Below are 20,385 nucleotides of genomic sequence, written 5' to 3'. Positions count from 1 at the left end.
AATCTTGATCAGAGCGGAAGAAGAAATGCCCAAACAGGACAAGAGACCTTGAAGCCATTTCAGCTCACAAACTAATTGGGTCATAGACCGATATTCTTCTTCAGCTGAAGATAAAGAGACAGTTTGCTGCTTCTTTGTCTTCCACGATATAGGTGAAGTACCAAGAGAGACAAACCACCCCGTCACCGAACGACGTGTCATAGGACAGCCACCCCAGTCAGTCACACCAACCTGAGATAGTGAGAGGACTAGTAGAGCTCACAAGTATCCCTTGTCCGGGAGTCCCTTTGAGGTATCGAACAACCCGAAGGGCAGCTGTCATGTGTTCCTCGCGTGGCTGGCTTAAAAACCGAGATAAAATGTGGACGACGTAAGACAAATCTGGCCGTGTCACTGCTAAATAGACAAGACGACCCACAAGCCTACTATAAGATTCAACATCATCCAAAACAGGTCTGGTTGCCAACCCAAGATGGTGATTTTGTTCAATGGGAGTGGCAACCGGTTTTGCCCCAAGAAGACCTGTCTCAGTAATGATATCAAGAGCATATTTGCGTTGGCTGAGATAAATACCATCCTTGCTACGAGCTACCTCCAAACCGAGGAAGTACTTAAGGGGTCCCAAATCTTTCATATGGAAACATGTGCCCAAATATCCCTTAAAAGTTGCAATTTCCGTCGAATTATTGCCCACAATAACTAGGTCATCTACATAGATAAGCACAAATAGACGTACCTCGTTATGCGAATAAGAGAATAAGGAATAATCAGAGTATGACTGAGTGAACCCGTATTCTTTTAGAGCCGTGGCAAGCTTCGCAAACCAGCACTTGGGAGCTTGTCGTAGACCGTACAAGGATTTCTTAAGTCGACAAACTTTTCCCTCCTTGCCTCGACTAAAACCCGGAGGCAAGCGCATATATACCTCCTCATGTAAATCTCCGTGTAAAAAGGCATTGTGCACATCCATTTGATGTAATTCTCAATTCTTAACAGCAGCGACAGCTAGAAAAGCACGAATGGTGACCATTTTAACAACGGGTGCAAATGTCTCACCATAATCCAAGCCCTCGACTTGATGGTTACCAAAAACGACCAGCCGGGCCTTAAGACGCTCGATAGACCCGTCTGATTTGTACTTGATTCAACAAACCCATCGGCATCCAAGAGCTTTCTTATCAGCTGGAAGATCGGTGAGCTCTCACGTTTCATTGCATTCAAGAGCTTCTATCTCGGCTGCCATAGCCTCACGCCAACCGCCATTCTGTATTACTTCTTTGAATGAGGGCGGCTCAATTCCATTCGTCACAGCTGCAATAAAGTGACGATGTTTCTCTGAAAAAGTATGACAATCAATATAATTTGCTAAAGAATAAGGCGTACCTGAGGTCGACGATGATGAGCTAGGTGAGCCACCGGTTGAGGTAGGAGTGCGTGTGGTGCTCAAAACATATCCACGAAGACGAGAATTATCAAATTTCTGTCGATGACCCTTGCCCATCTCGGTATTACCGTCTGTCGAGCTGGGTTGCTCACCCGTAGCAGTACCCATGTCATTACCCACATTCGTAGCATCCATATCAGGAGAACCCGACCCATGAGCAGACCCGTGTGTAGGGTCAGGCCCACCCGCGAAATCAGGCCCACCCGTGGGAGGCCCTTGTGATCCGGGCTGAGAAACGAGAGTGTCATTGTCGACACCATTGAACGGTTCATCAGGCAAAAGAGGAGAGGAACAATCGGGTTCTGGGCAAGCATTGGCAAAGGGAAAGGTGGACTCGTGAAATACAACATCGCGAGAAACAAAATAGGATTCCATCTCAAGATCAAACAATTTCCAACCCTTCTTGTCGTGGGGATAACCAACAAAAACACACTTACGACTCCTTTTTTCAAATTTATCGCCACGAGTTAATTGATTGTGAGCAAAAGCAAGGCAACCAAGAACTCGTAAATTAGTGTATGACAGGCTCACACAATATAGACAATCGTAAGGAGTTTTATTATCAAGCAAGGGAGACGGGGTCCGATTGATAAGAAAAGCAGCTGTGAGAACACATTCACCACAAAAGTATTTTGGTAAATGAGCCTAAAACAAAAGGGCGCGTGCGACATTCAATATGTGACGATGTTTGCGTTCAACACGACCGTTTTGTTGGGGCGTGCCGACAAAAGATTTTTGAAAATGAATGCCATGAGCAAAGAAATAACCCGCCATACAATTGAACTCATTACCATTGTCACTTTGCACAACCTTAAGGGACTTGGAAAATTGAGTAGAAACCATATTGATAAAATGCATAAACATGTCCGTCACTTCGGTTTTGTCGAGCAATAAGTATACCCAAGTAGCACGAGAAAAATCGTCAACAATTGTCAAAAAATAATTCGCACCGCAAGAGGAAGGAATACGATAAGGTCCCCACAAATCACAGTGAATTAATTCGAAAATATCCAAAGCACAGTGTTCATTTGAGCTAAAACTATTACGATGTTGCTTAGCTAAATGACACACATCACAAACCAAATTTTTATTGAAATTCAAACTACTAGCAAAAGGGATAGTCTCGACCACTTTATCGGAGGGATGCCCCAGTTGTCGGTGCCATAAATCACGAGAGCTCATATCACTCACTTGATGAATACCCAGCGGCCGAGCACACACACGCATTCAATAAAGTCCGTCTCGCAGCTCACCTACTCCACTCGTCGTCCTCGAAATACGGTCCTGTATGAGATAAGATGATTTAGCAAATTCAAATATATAATCGTGATGAGAAGCAAGCTGTGAGACAGATAATAAATTGCAAGTAAGCGAGGGAACAAAAAGGACACGACAAAGGGTGAGGGACTCGTTAATATAAACCGAGCCCATTATTGTAGACTCGTCCCGCTGCCCGTTTGGGAGACCAACGGGACGAGGCGAAACCGTTTGACAATCCTCCAAACATGGCAAATTGGGAGACCAACGAGACGAGGCGAAATCGTTTGACAATCCTCCAAACATGACAAATCACCAGTGACATGGTTGGAAGCCCCTGTGTCGATAATCCATGAGCACATACCACTTAATCGACCGGAAGCGAGAACGGAATTTGTAGCTACTCCGGATGTTACCAGGTTCGCATGAACCGTGGAGGAGGATGCACCCGAGGCCCCGGCAGCAGACCCACTTCCCGAGATAGAAGACCCACGAGAAGCCCTACTAGACCGAGCACGACGAAGCTCTGCTAAGGAACGAGGTCGATCACCCCACCACTCCGGAAAGCACTGTGTCTTAATGTAACAGTTTGAGGGTTCATAACCTCGTGTCTCACAAAAAGAGCAAAACAAAGGACGACGTTCACTGCGTTCCTTATCACACATAGCACACCAATCGAGCGGTTGTCGACCCGCAGAAGGAGTAGCAAAAGCCACCACATCCGAAGCATCAACAACCGAGTCAGACGGAGCACGAAGCCTCTCCTCCTGTAAAACAGCGTGATATGCGCAACTAAGGGAAGGAAGAGGATCGAGTTGAAATTGTTGGGATCAAATATTACCATAAAGAGTAGCGTCAAGCCCAATAAAAAATTGATGAAGTCTTTCATTGTCAAGTCGCTTGACAGCCGTGGGTCCTATATTTCATTCACATTTGCCGCACTTACAAGCAAACGGAGGTTCATGAACAACTAACGAGTCCCAAATCAACATAAGCTTGCCATAATAAGAGGTAACATCCATACCTTTGGTTTGTTTACAATTGTGGAGTTGATTCTTAAAGCCGTGTATGAGCGTACCATCAACGACCGAGAACTGGGATTCGAGTTCAGCCCACAGAACCGAAGCATCGTCGACATAGGAAATGGTGTCGAGGAGCGACGAGTCTATGGTGTTGCGGATCCATTGAACGAGAGTGCAGTGGACAACCTCCCAATTTTCGAGATAAAATGCATTGGTTGGCTTTTTAATTGTGCCATCTACGAAACCGTATTTTCTTCGCGATTTTAAAGACATACGCATTGAGTTCTTCCAATCGTTGTAATTGTCACGACGAAGGATGACGTTCGAAATTTTTGCACTGGGAATACCATGAGAGCCCAGGTAATAAGGTGAAGTAGGTTCGATTTTTGGTGTTTCGGGTGGTACATCATCATCCCCGGCCATGGCGGCGTAGGAGAGGATCTTCGTTGTGTAATTTTAGGTTTTTTTTTAGGGTTTTGAGGAGGAACCTAAACCTGATACCATGTTAAGTTTGTGAATGTTGCGTTATGTTATTCATTAATCATCATAACATATATAGCTTACAAGACGGGCTCACAACTATATGGGCCATTTAATTAACAATTCATATCATATAATCCTAATATACCTACTAAGAGCATCCACAATAGAGAGGATGTGAGGTCCTCTTAACACTCTCTTTCCTTTAAGAAGACATCCTCTCTATTGTGAGTCACATTTTACATGTTCTCTTAGCAAGAGGAAGTTGCTTACTTCCTCTAGTTTTAGAGGAAACTAGAGGAAAATTTACCTTGGCCCTAGTGTCCACCCACCAATCACTATTTGTCTTTTATACAACAATACTTTTGTTTTTTTTTGTTTTTTAAAATTTTAGAGATTATTTAAAGTATGAGAGGTAATATAAGAGGATCCTCTCTATTGTGGGAAAAAATAATGGAAGAGGATGGTGATGGTGAGAAATGAGATGAATGAAAGAGAAAATGAGGTGTCAAAAAAATAGAAGGAAAGAGAAAAATTAAAAGAAAGATAACATACCCTCTATTGTAGATGCTCTAAACTGTACACTTCTTATATTTTGAAGCAAAACTTCGACGATAAAGTTTTCTACCATTTTTATAATGGGTCGTTCCGAAAGAACCTCTATATCTTCTACAGAATGGCAAAAGGCTATCTTCCATCCAGTCCTTAGCCCTATGCTTTAAATTTCCTTTCACTACTTCTGTGAAATGGATCCTGAGTCCTGCCCTCTTATTTACTGATACAATTAACCAATTTCTGTGAATTATAGGTCTATGTACAATTTTTCGCCTTAGTTATATATCAACAGCTTCCATTATCTTCTATGGCTGACAAGAATGTTTCAAGTTTTCCAGTTTCGACAAAAGGCTAAGAATGTGTCTAGTGATAGATGCCTCAGTGGGTCGTAAAGGGAAGACAGAGACGGACGTGGTAGAATACAACATTGGTTTTGCTTCAACACAAATTCTCATTATAGACGAACACTATCCGTCTATAGCCCCTCACAAATGAAAGTTGATAGTGCAGGTGGTGCGAAATAGATACCAATTCATTAATACTTCGTAGATTAGGAATCTTAATTCGCACATGTCGAAAGTAATTTCAATGTTTTATCAACAATTTATTAATAAAAATCGCTTAATTGATATAATAAATGTTTTTTTTAATAAAAAAAAAAGAAAAAATTTTACAATTAGGGTTTGATTGTTTCTGGTAATTTGCAATTCAGTCAGTATAACAATGAAAAGGATAGAGCGTGATACGGCGAGTATCATCATTGATAGAAAAACTCAGCAACCCCATCTCTTAGCATTAATGAAATTCTGACATTTCAATTAACATATGGAAATCAGTAAAATCCAATCAAATTCACGCATGCAATCCCATTTCCCCTTATCATCGACCCAATTTCAACGACCCAATCATGTTTTGCTGTTGACCACCATCGTTGTCGACCTCCCGATGCTGACGTCCCCTTCCTTATCCCATTGCCGGTCAGTTTCAGGTAAGGCGTCCGGTGGTCCACTTGGGATATTTTTTGGGGTTTTTGCTTTGTGTCTCTTTGGTGGGTGTGTGAAATGAAGAAGGTAGACTCGGAATAAGGCGTAAAAATGTACGGGATTTAGTAAAAATGTACGGGATTTAGCATCTTATCAATATCTATCTATATTAATAAAGGAAGCTTTTTTCGAGCGATTATAGAGTCTCCAACCTAGAATAACTACTTAATATTTATATTTTTTTTACAAAGTCATAAGATCTGATTGACAGTTGGTATTCTTATGCTAACAGTCTTAATGCAATTGCGTATCATAGATAAACAAGGACTTCCAATAAACAATAAATAAAAGTTGAGAGTTTTACTACAATTCAACCAATTTTGTTGGGGTATATAAAGACTCCGTAATTCTTAATTGAGTACAATCAGACAAATTTTATGATTGCATGCCCAATGTAAATAGTATATGATGCATATTGGCTTTAATTTGTAGATATGGTGGATTTTATTACAAAAAGATGATATATCCACTATACCTTTTAAAGTTACAGAATAAATAGACGGGTATTGTAGGAGCACAATCAATCGCTCTAAACTAATGTCCTTCTCATTAATGGCAAATTCTAAGAATTAAAACGGTACAAACCGTCTTAAGTTTGAGACAAGTCAAATAAATAAATTTTAAGTCCTCGATTTTCACGTTGTATGTTCAAAGAGACAATAAAAGTAATTGTATATTTTTAATAGTTTTGACCCATGTCATGCTATGTAGAAAGTTTAAATTCAAATGATTTCCCGAAATTAGAGAGGTCATATAGGTTTAATAAGAGTGAAAAGACTCTATGTATTATTTAAAGTAAAAAAAATCAGTTGCTCTAATACAATAATTCAATATAATATTAGTAATCTTATGTCCAAGATCGCTACTGACGGAGCTGGTATCCAATAATTATTTATTGTATAAATAAGTTTTTATGATATAATTTTATAATAAATTTGTTTGATTTTTTGTTAGGAAGGGGCGATTATTAAAGAGGACAAAAGGCAAACACAGAAGAACGAGAACGTGTATCTAGAACGTCGAAAATAGACATAGTTTGTAAAGCACATAGTAATAACAATCCTAACCTAATAGGTAAATAGGATAAAGTTACTGGAAAAATGATAACTATCATATATATTATTCAAGTGATTTTGGAGAGTGCACTTTTAACGGTGGATTTTTGGTGTTTATAGTCTATTACTACCACATATCATATATGGGAGACTAACGGCTTTACAATGCACAATTTGTTGTGGACATTGTTATATAAAAATAAACTTAGAACATTTTTCACTAAAAAAATAAAAATAAACCTAAAACATGTAATTTATACTTTGGGCTTTTTAATATACTCTTCAAATCCCCTTCATAATTGGAGAGGATAAAAGATGAGCTTTTCCCTTACTTTTCCATGGAAAAAAAATGGAGAAGAGCTCTTTTAATTTCATAACTTTCTTTACAGCCGCCAAAAAAAAAAAAAAAAAAAAAAAAAAAAAAAAAAAAATTTCTTGGAGTTTTAGGGAAAGAGCAAATAAGGGATATCTCTACACCTAAGTAAGATATATGTTGTATATTCCGTTAAAAGAATTTTTACTATAAGCTTTATCCATTATTAGGACTATATGATGACTTGAAACACCTTTTATTCGCAAGAGTAGCATGATTTATATAGCCAAGAGCTATAGGGATTATGATGTAAATAACTCATTAAACTGTTAATAAATGAAAGTTATTTAAGAAGAAAACAATAATAGCATGATTAAATTAAAACTGCACATTATGAGATATATATTGACGAGTCAAAGAGTAATACTCCGTACAATGCAAATGTGAGTTTATGATAACACTCTACTAATCATACGCTTATTTACCCCTTTAATTATTATATAAGACTCTACCAAGAGGCCCGTGCATCGTACGGGCATTAAATCTAGTATATATATAAAAGAGACTTTTTTCATGCAATTTTAGAGACTCCAACTTTATAAAACTACCTAATTAATTTTTATTTATCCCAATATTTATCTATAGTTAGTTATCCCCAATATTTGTGCAAATTCTATCTAATATTTGTGCAAATTCTATCTAATAGAGTTTTATAAGTTACGTACCAGTGGAAAATATAATATTTACAATAGAGTTTTGAGAGAGATGTAATACTGAAATATGACCCTATATAAATAAATTTGTATGATGTGTCTTACGTATCAAGCATATTTTATTTCTGTTTTGCTCTCTGTTACGTTTCTCTTTATTTTGCTCCAATCCATTTGATTACAATTATTTGTTTTGTTCTTTATATGATTAACTGTTATTATGTATGCGAATATAATTAATTTTGTCTTTCTTTATGTCAGATTGGAAGAACATCAAGCAATCTCACAATACTCTGAGGTTAGATCAAAAGAGATTTTAGATTTTGTAAGCAATTAAGCATGTTTTATCTCAAATTTTGTTAATGTTCGATTCTAAATATGATTATTATTGTGGTTGAAGATTACACTAATTTTAAGATCAAGTTGCAATCATGAGTTTGGTTTCATGTCATTATTCACAGATTATGAGTGAAGGTACGTTTCATCAGGCGGATATGGACAAAGTATAATATTGACAAAATATCCTTTCTGCCAGATGGAATTTTTTTGGTACGTTTTAAATCCATGGAGATGAAAGAGAAGGTGATGCAATCAGGACATTATTTGTTTGACAATAAACCTATGATTGTGAAATCATGGACAAAGGATTTAGAATTGAGGAAGGAAGACGTCAAAGTTGTGCCTGCATGGATACAAATTCATAATTTTCCATTGAAATTTTGGGGCAAGGGTTTGCCAAAAATTGCAGGTATAGTAGGCAAGTTTGTTAAGAGTGATCTAGCTAAAGAAGAGAAAACAAGGTTGGGGTATGCTAGAGTCATGGTTGAGCTTGAGGTGGATCAGAAGCTGCCGGCAAAAATTGCTTTTAAGGATGAAAAAGGATTTGTCATTGAGGTGGCCATTGAATATGAATGGAGGCCAGTCAAATGTAAATATTGTATGGGAATGGGGCATGAAATGGAGCAATGTAGGAGAGGGGTGCAGGAAAAGCCAAAGAGCAGGCATGTTAAACAGGTGTGGAGACCAGTTGTGAAGCAGGCATCAGGGAATAAGGTCACAGTGGCTACAACACCTGTGAACAAGGAGGTCACAGTAGCTGTAACACCTTCTAAGCAGATTTCCAACACTCCTAGGACTGTTACTCCTATTAAAAGACTGGTAAGAATGCAAGGACAAGCTGCAGAGAAGGGTGGTTACAGTGCTGAGGGGTTTGGTGCTCATTCCTACAGGGATATTGTAACTTCTCCATCAAAGCTGAATAGTAGAGCAAATGGTAATGGTTCTTCTACCAAATTTTCAAATGGATAAAATTGGTTTTTGGAACATAAGGGGCATGAATAGAGTAGATAAACAGAAGGATATTAATTATTTTTTACAAAATAAAGACATTGGTTTATTTGGTTTATTAGAAACTAAAACAAAGAATAAATCTTATAGTAAGGTTGTGAATAGTTTTAATAATTGGTGCATTTCTACCAATAGTGGCTATCATAAAGGTGGGAGAATTTGGATTCTTTGGCAACCAAATGCTTTTAGAATCCAGTTCCAGGAGTATAATGCACAATACATACATATGAAGGTTGAGTCAGTGGTCAATAGCAGTGTATTTCATCTAACTATGGTCTATGCTTTTAATGGCATTCATGAGAGAGCTCCTCTCTGGGATCATTTGAGAAGATTGGCTATGCACATTACTGGACCCTGGGCCATTGCTGGGGATTTCAACTGTGTTCTGGCTGCCACTGAGAGAGTTGGAGGGAACACTTCCCTTAATGAGATTGAACCATTAAGAAGATGTGTTGAGGATTGTGGTGTGGTTGATATCGCTGCTATAGGATCTCTTTTCACTTGGAATAATAAACAGAGGCCTGAGGATAGGATATATAGCAGGATAGATAGGTTTTTGGTGAATAAAGCCTGGTGTGACCTATTGCCTGATTTATATGCTCATTTCTTACCCGAGGGTATGCTTGATCATACACCATGTATTGTTAGCTGCTCTAAACATACTCAAGGCAATAGATGTTTTAAATATTTCAACATGTGGGGTGGATCAAAGAATTTTAAACCTACTGTCAGAGAATCCTGGGACAGGACTATTGCAGGTACTCCAATGTTCAAAGTGGCAAAGAATTTAAAACTTCTTAAACTAATTTTGAAGCAATTGAATAGGGAAGGGTTCGGTGATATTGAGAATACTACTGATATCCTGCAGAAGAAAGTTCAGGAGTTGCAGGAACAACTAGGTAAGGATCCTTTTAATGTACAGCTCATGAATGATGAATATGCAGCTTCTAATGAGCTAAAGGAGAAGGATGCAGCTCGTGCTAGTTTTCTAAGCCAGAAGGCTAAACATCAATGGGTTCAACAGGGTGATACTAATAGCTCCTATTTCCATGGTTTACTTAAGAAGAGGAGAAATGGAAATAAGATTGTACAGATTGAAGACATGAATGGTAAGATGTGCAATAGTCCTGATCAAATTCATACTGCCTTCCTGGATTATTATCAGTATTTAATTGGTACTAGCCAGGAAACTAAGCAGATTCACAAGAAAATCATAGTTCAGGGTCTAAAATGCAATGAAGAGCAGTGTGGTTATCTTCTTAGGCCAGTCACTGGGAAAGAAATTAGGGATGCCTTGTTCAGTATTCCTGACATGAAATCCCCTGGTCCTAATGGGTATACTAGCAGGTTCTTTAAGGATGCATGGGAGGTGGTAAGAGAGGACATAATCACTATTGTACAAGATTTTTTCCAGAAGGGGAAATTATTGAAGCAGATCAATGCAACTACCTTGACTCTAATCCCTAAGTGTGATAGGCCACAAAATGTCTTGCAGTATCGTCCTATTGCCTGCTGTAATGCTCTCTACAAAGTCATATCTAAACTGCTTTGTGCTAGACTAGCTGAAGTACTACCTGGTTTGATTAATCAGAACCAAGGGGCGTTCATTCAAAATAGAAGCATCTAGGAGAATATCATTATTTGCCAGGACCTAATAAGATTGTATAAAAGACCTAATGCAACCCCTAGATGTATGTTCAAAATTGATCTACAAAAAGCATATGATACAGTTGAATGGGCTTTTGTTGATCAACTGCTGGATATGCTCATGTTTCCTGCTGGCTTTAAAGCAATGGTAATGCAATGCATCACAACTGCCACCTTCTCTTTGTCAATTAATGGAGATATGTTTGGGTACTTCAATGGTAAAACAGGACTTAGACAAGGGGATCCTCTATCTCCCCTTGTCTTTACTCTTTGTATGGAATACTTGACAAGGACACTGAAGTATGCTGCTGCAAAATATAATTTTTATTATCACCCTTTATGCAAACAGTAGAAATTGGCTAGTTTGATGTTTGCTGATGATGTTCTTCTTTTTAGTAGAGGGGACACAGAGTCTATGATGCTCCTGCTCAAGTCTTTTTCTACATTTTCTAAGGCCTCTGGTTTGAAAGTTAGTACTCCAAAATCAAATGCTTATTTTAAAGGTGTGCCAGATCACATAAAGCAAGATATCCTCAGTGTGTCTGGGTTTGTAGAGGATACTCTCCCTTTCAAGTTTCAAGTGCTTGGGAATGCCTATACAAACTACTAGATTGAAAAAGAAAGATTGTGAATGCTTGGTGGAGAAAATATGCAGTAGAATTAATGGCTATGGAGCAAGGAAATTCTCTTATAGTGGGAGGTTAGTCTTGGTGCAGGCAGTCTTGTCCTCTTTGCACTCTTACTGGGCTTCCATGTTTGTCCTACCTAAGGAGATCATAGCTAGAATTGAGGCAACCTGCAGGAATTTCTTGTGGGACAACAGTGCAGACTATATAAGAGTCCCTTTGGTGGCTTGGGACAAGGTCTGCAGACCAAAAGAAGAAGGGGGGCTTGGGCTTAAGAATCGGGAAAGTATGAACAAATCTATGGTTGGGAGGTTAGTGAATTGGATAGCAGAGAAGAAGGATACAATCTGGGTTAACTGGCTGCAACAGAACTACTTGAAAGGGACAGAATGGATAGATTACATACCTGCTGCACAGTCTAGCTGGGTCTGGAGAAGAATTTGCAGGGTTAAGCAGGAATTGCTCCCTGGTTATACTAATGGATAGTGCACTATGCAGGGACAGGAATTCTCAACTGCTGGATGCTATGAATGGCTTCAAGGAAGTAAACCAAAAGTGCCATGGGCAAGATTGGTTTGGAATGCTTGGGTGATGCCTAAGCATCAGTTTTTTGGATGGCTATTTGCACATGGAGCCCTTAGAACTAATGACAGATTGGTACAGTTTGGCATGGACATTGATGATAGTTGTTTCTTATGTGCTCAAGCTTCTGAAGGGGCAAACCATTTATTTTTTGAGTGTGCTTACAGCAAGCAAGTTACATGCAGCATTAATCAGAAACTGAATTGCCATTTCCCTGAAAATCAAGTCCTTGATTGGTGTCTGCAAAGGACTGGAACTAAGATGCAGATAGGAGTCCAAGCAGCTGTGGTCTGGGGAGCAATGTATCATATCTGGCAGGAAGAAACAGGTGCAGGCTTGAAGGGGTCTTAACTAGACCGGGAACATGTGCTGAGCAGATCATAGAGATTGTGAAAGCTAGAATCAGAGGACGAGACTTTCAGCATATGACTAAGGAAGAGATAAATTGGCTTAGGCAAAAGAATCTATATGTAATGGGTGCTTAATATTTGACTACTTGTACTAAATCTTTTTATGATATATATAATACATACTCACATTCCACAAAAAATGATTTATGAGTGATTGTGGCTTAAGTGAGATGGAAATAAATATACTCCATGTCTTTTGCAGTTTTACCAATTTGCTAAATAGGCCCCACTGATCGAATGAAAATTTTGACAATGAGATTGGCGCCATTGGTTTGAATGTTGCGGATGAAGGTAATGGGTTTACCGTTTATGCTACCCATAATCAATGTTAATTGTGATGAGTGATATTGGATAAGGATTTTCATAATTCAATTTTACGTTTAAGTTAACGGTGTTAGTCTCGGGTCCTTAACTGTAAAGTTTGAACGTTGAATCCCTTAACTGGAAAAATAACCAAAGTTCGAGTCCTTATCTTATCATTAACTCAATTATAAATACAACTATAAAGTTCGGGTCCTTCTTTTATCTTTCTTTTTTCTATTTTATTTCTTCATTTGCCATTTCTTCTTAATCATTATCTCTCATTCTTCACAATTACTAATAAATTTTAATCTAATCTCAAGATAAATTTTGAGACCTTTTGGGAATTAAATCCGTTCCGAATCAATCCGAATCAGAGAACCCATCTAAGTCCACCACCACGTACATAATCAAAGGACCCACAACATCACCACCGAACACAATCAGGTAAGCGCGCAATACAGTCCCACAATCTCTCACTCCTAACCACGAAAAGAGCAAATCCGTTCGTCAAATTTGAAGATGGCCAAAGACTCGGCGATGAATGTTGGCCGGAAACGAAGAGCTGATTGGGTCGATGTAGGAGATGATTGTGTTTGAATATGAATGTAATTGTAAAATGAAATTCCGATACGAAAGTGTGTGATTAGTGTTAGGGATAAAAATTGATTTTTATCATATGCCACGTGGCATCACTTTACTGGAAAAAAGGGAGACAATCAAGGGCGACGTGGCACATGGCGGTTGGTAAAGGGAAGGAGAGATGGATCGCTGAGGTGGCAAGCTAAGGACCGCAGGATTAAATAAGTAACAAACACAATGCAGCCCAAAAGAAAGAAGCCCACGCACAAGAAAGGATAAGGACTTAGTCAACCAACAAACTCCTATTTTGTAGAGAGTTGACCGGATATTCCGCAACAGACGCAGAGGCAGCTTCCAAACCCTAAGCTTCGACTCCAACAGCTATAAAAGGACGAGGAGAATGACACTCAAGGCATTCTCTTCATATCATCAAGCAGCACTTGATTCCAAAAATTCGTCAGTAATTAACGATAATTACCTAGCAACATAAAAATTGTATTTCCTTACTTGCATAATTCCGTCTCGATTATAGTGCAAAGTTGGCGGGATTCCGACTCCCCCCGCGGTTGTTCCCACACCGGGTTTTCCGCGTCACCAAAATCTCTCGTGTCATCCTTTTTGTTTATCTTTTCCTTCCTTACTTCATCGCATATTCATTCGTTAGATTAATCATAATCCAATATTAACCGGCCGTAGATCAATCACTATCACTCACCAATTAAATAGATAACTCGGTAAATTTTTACCAAAACAGTTTGGCGCCCACCGTGGGGCATAGTGATCATTTTCTATAGCAAAGCCTCGCAAAACCGAACCAGCCATCACAATGTCTGGAACCAGCCAGAATCCTTCCAAAGAAATTAGCCGAGTATGCCACCCTATCTTCCAGCAGCAGAATTACTTCGCATCCGTAGGACCCGGGGCGGTGCATCCCCATCCACCAAATGATCCCCGCTAGCATGTCGACCGAGCCATGCCCCACCTCGAAACCACCGCATTCCCAAGGCAACAGTGCATCCAAATCCAAATCCAAAGCAGGAAAGCGGCCCTAGCAGAGGAGGCGAGCAAAGATCCGAAGCCCAACCCAGAAAGTTCAGCGCGAGAATTCTCAAAGGCGAGAGGATCTCCGACTCGATCCGATGCGGTGATGATTCAGGGGATGGACATTCTCGTGCGTCGGGATTGAAGATCCGAGGAAAGACAACCAGAATATGATGGCTCAAATCGTGACTCGGCATCCACCAAACCAAAGATCGCAAGACCAGAGGCTCCGGCCCGAACTGGCGGTGGAGGACCGGTCGACCAATCCCGTCGAACTAGTTACCAGGCGGATCTTGCAGGGGTAGCACCCAAACAACCAATCGAGCCAAGAGAATTGGGATGTCCGTCATTTGATAATCCACCCATGCCTCAGCAGCAGACAACGAATGTAACGCGTTATTTAGCACCCTTCCGGATCGACCTTCCACCCTTTTCGTACCCCCGCACACACCACACCAGGATGGCGATGTCTGACTGTCCCTAACACAAAATCCCATCCTGCAACCGCTTCACCAAAGGAGCCTGGATCGGAGGATTACAAAGCAGACACCAGGATGGCGGCCTGATCCATAATCGGTGCAACACCCAAGAACCGGTCATCCAAAGATCGTGCCAACTTTCTCGAGCACCCTGGCTAGGAGGTACACCTGCTTTGGTTCCTTCCCCCTGTTTCTAACCCTCTTGCGGGAGCAGAAACTCGCCGGAGCAAAGAATACCAGGAGCCGAGGGAGCTAATGTATAGGATACCGGCGAGTCCGTCCGCCGGAGAAAGCAAACAAAGATAGCTACGCAGACTCACCTTTTGTGGATGATATAGCTCTAATCGGTGTTCCTAAAGGATGTGTGCCTCCAGCTATGACACTCTATGACGGGACCACGGATCCACTTGACCATATCAACCACTACAAGCGAGAAAATGATGGTGATAACCGCAATCGATCTCTAAAGGAAGCTTGCATGTGCAAAGGTTTCGGATCAACACTGTCGGAGCGACCTGCAGATGGTTCGTCGGCTTACCGAACAAAAGCATATCCAGCTTCGTCGACCTAGTCAATGCCTTCAACCAAAAGTTCGCGCAAAGCAGAGAAAGCCGGACCCGCATCAACCTCTACCGGCTAGTGCAAGGATTTGAGGAATCCACCCGTGATTACTTAAACCGGTTCAACAAAGAGAAGGTGTCAATTCCGAGGTGTGATATAGCAACCGCTATACAAGCCTTCCGTCGAGGGCTACACCAGGACTCACAGCTATACAAGGAACTAACCATGCATCCATGCACTACCTTTGAGGAGGTGCAATCGAAGGCGATTGCTGTCATGAGGCTGGAAGAGGACTCTGCACCAAAGAGAGCACTTATGATTCAGACCCAAGATCCGAAAGGCTCCTGGTAGAGAAGAAGAGTGAAAGATCCAAACCCTACAAAGCAGAGCGTGAATAAAGTTTCGGAAATGCGAAGGAAAATCGAAGCGGATCCGCCTCCGAAAGTAAGTGAGTATGGTTTCACTACCAATCTTGCAGGATTATTCAAAGCCTTGAAGGAGCCGGGACGCAGAGTCGATGGCCAAAACTTCCGAAGGAAACCCCAGCAGAGAGACACAGGGCAAAAAGTGTGAGTTCCACTAAAGAACACTCACAACACCGATGAATGCCACTCCCTCAGAAAGGAAGTCAAATTTCACTATGACCAAGGAAACCTGGATCATCTCCTACCCAGAAACACAGCCAGAGTAAATTCAGCGGATCAGGTTCTGCCTTCCCCTCCTCCTCATTACTCTAGAACTGTGAATGTCATTACGTATGGATCGGAGTCAAAGTGGGGCCGACCTACTCAAAGCGGCTAAGAGGCACGCAACCAGGGCTAAGGGAGACAGACCGAGAACTCCTGCAGGGTTAACCACTGAAATCGCCGTCACCACCTTCGACGAAACAGACGCAGGATCTACTCCCGAACAAAGACCACGACGCTCTAATCATCACGCTTCCCATAGGAAATTGTAAGGTGAAAAAGATCCTGGTGGATACCGGAAGCTCCGTCAACTTGATCATAATGGAAACACTCAAAGGAATGGGATTCACCGAGAAAGATCTAGCAAAGAAGGCAATTCCCTTTGTTGGTTTCAGCGGCGAAACAAAGCACTCCCTAGGAGAAATCATCATCCCGACCTACGCCGGAGGTGTAAACAGACAGGTAAGGTATTTGGTTATTGATGGGCCCTCTACTTACAATGTAATCCTTGGCAGGCCCTGGATCCACGAGATGAAAGCAATTCCCTCAACGTACCACCAATGCCTAAAGTTTCCAACACCTTGGGGGTGCAAGAAATACGTGGGGACCAGGAAGAAGCTAAGGATTGTTACAAGGTGGCTCTGAAGCCAAGAAAAGGATCGCCCGCATAGCAATTCTGAGCCGCGCATCCGGGACGAGTACATTGAGCCTCGGCAGTGCGAACTAGACGAAGTAATCCTGGACTCGCCGCATCCATCGAATCGTTCTCATTGGATCTGAGTGTAGAGGTAAGATTCGTGAAGAACTCGTTCGGTTGTTGAGAACTAACATAGATTGCTTTGCTTGGTCACATGATGATATGATAGGGATAGACCCAAGCGTGATAACTCACAAGCTAAGTGTGGATCCAAGCTATAAACCTGTGCAGCAGAAAAGAAGAAAGTTTGCTTCTGAAAGAAACCAAGTCATAAATCAAGAAGTAGATAACCTGCTTGCTGCAGGAAAGATTCGCGAAGTAAAGTACCCAGAGTGGTTGTCTAATGTGGTAGTGGTCCCAAAGAAGAATGGCAAGTGGAGGGTCTGCGTCGATTTCACGGATTTAAACAAAGCTTGCCCAAAGGATCCATTCCCTCTACCACACATAGACGCCATGGTAGATGCCACTGCAGGCCACGAGATGCTGACATTCCTGGATGCCTGGAGCGGATATAACCAGATAAAGATGCACCCCAGTGACCAGGAAAAGACAGCATTCAGATCCGAGAGAGGTATCTATTGTTATAACGTCATGCCTTTTGGACTGAAAAATGCAGGATCCACCTATCGAGGTGGTGAACATGATGTTTAAAGAACAAATAGGCCAAACTATGGAAGTATATATAGACGATATGGTCGTCAAATCAAAGCAGCTTCACAAAGACCACCAAAGACTGGCGAAACTTTCAATACCCTCGGAAATATCAAATGAAGTCAATCCTACGAAGTGTACCTTCGGAGTATCCAAAGGGAAAGTTCCTAGGGTACATGGTGACCCGAGAGGGGAATAGAGGCCGTCACGAGCAAATAAGAGCAATTCTGCACACTGAATCACCACGAAACCAAAAGGCGTCCAGCGCCGACGGAAGAGTGGCGGCCTTAAACAGTTCATATCCGATCCTCGGACGGATGCGAGGCTATTCTATGATATACTCGAAAAAAGCCAAAGATTTGAATGGACGGACGACCACGAAAAGCATTTCAGAGTCAAGCGCTATCTCAAAGACCCCACCTCTCCCGTCGAAACCGAGCCGGAGAACCACTTTTCCCGTATCTGTCGATCACGAAGCGGCGATCGATGCGATGCTAGTGCGAGAGCAGGAAGGATCACAAAGATCCGGTATACTACATCGCAAGTCTCGCTTTCGGCAGAGACCAGGTACACATCACTAGAAAAACTTGTCCTTGCACTTGTTACTGCATCCTATAAACTGTGTCCCTACTTTGAATCTCATACAATTTCTGTGATAACTAATTATCCTCTTAAAACTATCATGAGAAAACCATAATTGTCAGGACGAATGGCTAAATGGTCCGTGCACTTGAGCGGGTACGATTTGAAGTTTGAACCCCGTACGGCCATAAAGTCTCGAGTGCTCGCGCGGACTTTGTGTCCGACTTACCCAAAGACTCCGGACCCGGCCGAACAGACATCCCGAATCTTGAAGAAGACAAAGGAGAACAAGTGTGGGAGTTACATGTGGACGGAGCCTCAAACGCCAAAGGAGCAGGAGTAGGGCTGGTCCTCAAATCTCCCCGGGGAGACCTCATAGTCCAGGCCGTACGATGTGAATTCAAAGCCACAAACAACGAAGCGAGAATATGAGGCACTAATCTTGGAGTCCGAAGGCGCTCGATCTCAAAATCGGACACCTTCGGGTTTGCGGTGATTCTAAGCTTATAGTTAACCATGTAAATGATTGCTATGAAGCCGGGGACCCCGGATGATGGCCTATTTAGATGTAGCAAAAGAACTGAAAGTCAAATTTGTCACATTCAACATCAAGCAAATCCCCGGGAGCGAGAATGCGATGCGACGCACTAGCCACACAGGGCAACCTTCAAAGCAGGAACTATTTCCACGATACCAATTGTCCACGTGCTAGAGCCAAAGAACACTAAAACCTCGGCGAGCGAAAAAAGTGTGCAAGCACCAAAGCGGTGAAGAAAGTACCCCAGACCGAGGAAGCCCTACCTAGACCGGTTGCGGAATGACGTCCTACCAGCAGATAAAAAGGAGGTAAGGGGCTTTAAAATGAAAGCATCCAGATTCCTACTAATCGATAATGTTCTTTTCAGAAATCCCACGCTGGACCCTACCTCGGATGCCTGGATCGGGAAGAGTCTCAGTCGCTTTTGCATGCTATCCACAAAGTGGAGAATGTGGAAACCATGCGGGGGCGAGAGCCCGTCCAACAAGGCACCGAGGCGGGATACTTCGGCCCACAATGCGCAAAGATGCCATGGAATTCGCAAAAGATGCGACACTTGCCGAGACACGCCCATGTCGGCCACCGGCCACAGAGCCTCCGCACCAGGTTATCTCACCATGGCCTTTCATGAAATGGGGGATGGATATCGTGGGACCATTACCCAGAGCACCAGGAAACAAAGTCTACATGCTCGCCATGACGGATTACTTTTCCAAATGGATAGAAGCATTATCATCCTCCCGAGGTTACGAAACCCAGGTGATATCTTTCATTAAACGCAATATCATATGCAGGTTTGGCATTCCATCTGAAATTATATGTGATAATGGGTCCCAATTCATTGGAAATAAGACGGAAGCTTTTTGTGCTAGGTGGAACATCTCGTTGCGAAAATCTACTCCCAGAACCCCCAGTCCAACGGACAAGTGAATCCAAAGAATAAGATTATCATTGAAAACTTGAAAAAGAAACTAGAGGAGATTGGGGGCAAATGGGCGGAAGAGCTACCTCTCGGTTCTCTCGGGGGCTGACAACCACACCAAAGGTTGCAACGGGCAAACCCCTTCACCTGGTGTTCGAGAGCGGCGCTCATCCCATCCCATCAAGTCGGGTCCCAACCCACGAGATATGGATGCATCACGAAGAGCGGAACCAGGTGGAAATGGCAAGCGGCCTGGACACGATAGATGAACTCGAACCGGCGCCCCGGATCGGGATGGCTTCCTACCGACAGATCGTGGCTAAAAGCTACAACAAGAACGTAAAAGTAAGAACCCTGCGGGGGAGATCCGGTCCTAAGGAAAGTCTTCCGAGAATACCAAGAACCAAAGAAGGGGAAATTTGCCTACAATTGGGAGGGGCCATACCAAGTAGAAAGCACGGTTGGAAATAGAGCCTCCGACTCATGACTATGGAAGGGCAAATGGTTCCCGATCCCGGAATATCACCCACTTGAAAAAATATTTTATTTAAAGTCACCAAAGGGGTCAACAACCGGGTACTCACCTACCGGATGCAAATTTCACCAGGTTATAGATATTGCCTTACATATTTCCAGGCTCTGAATATTTTTCTGTCTCTGAATACTTTTATGCCTCCAAAAATTCTTCTGGCCCTAAAAGATATTTTCCTGCTTCTAAAATATTTTTCTATTTTTTATATTTCTCTGGGTCTGGATATCTCCTGATTCTGAATGTTTTCTGGCTCTAAAAATGTTATTTTCGAATTCAACAATTCTGGTTCCAATAGACTTGCTCATATTTTAATTCCGGAAAGT

At 41.8% G+C, this 20,385-nt stretch overlaps 3 protein-coding genes across 3 annotated transcripts in view; 2 read left to right on the top strand and 1 right to left on the bottom strand.

Annotated features, from left to right (window-relative positions):
* Positions 1-20,385, bottom strand: part of LOC141596881 (uncharacterized) — a 161,617-nt gene that overhangs the window by 1,446 nt on the left and 139,786 nt on the right. The gene's annotated exons all lie outside the window — the stretch shown is intronic.
* LOC141595221 (uncharacterized) lies at positions 8,444-11,985 on the top strand. The gene is made up of 5 exons (XM_074415189.1): positions 8,444-9,152; positions 9,289-10,803; positions 10,957-11,173; positions 11,273-11,342; positions 11,428-11,985. The coding sequence occupies exons 1-5, from the start codon at positions 8,444-8,446 to the stop codon at positions 11,983-11,985; spliced, it is 3,069 nt and encodes a 1,022-aa protein (XP_074271290.1).
* LOC141595220 (uncharacterized) lies at positions 11,992-12,432 on the top strand. The gene has a single exon (XM_074415188.1). The coding sequence runs from the start codon at positions 11,992-11,994 to the stop codon at positions 12,430-12,432; it is 441 nt and encodes a 146-aa protein (XP_074271289.1).

Source organism: Silene latifolia, chromosome 8 (genome assembly GCF_048544455.1).
Source record: "Silene latifolia isolate original U9 population chromosome 8, ASM4854445v1, whole genome shotgun sequence".
NCBI lineage: Eukaryota > Viridiplantae > Streptophyta > Magnoliopsida > Caryophyllales > Caryophyllaceae > Silene > Silene latifolia.
Note: the sequence above shows the minus strand (reverse complement) of the source record. Positions and strands in the feature narration are given on the sequence as shown.

Bases quoted from the DNA above. Each gene is read 5' to 3' on its own strand.
- LOC141595221 (XM_074415189.1), top strand. From the start codon at position 8,444: ATGGAGATGAAAGAGAAGGTGATGCAATCAGGACATTATTTGTTTGAC. The intron at 10,804-10,956 runs GTTTGATTAATC...CATATGATACAG, and splicing joins ACTAGCTGAAGTACTACCTG to TTGAATGGGCTTTTGTTGAT. The intron at 11,174-11,272 runs GTATGCTGCTGC...TCTTTTTAGTAG, and splicing joins TACTTGACAAGGACACTGAA to AGGGGACACAGAGTCTATGA.
- LOC141595220 (XM_074415188.1), top strand. From the start codon at position 11,992: ATGCAGGGACAGGAATTCTCAACTGCTGGATGCTATGAATGGCTTCAA.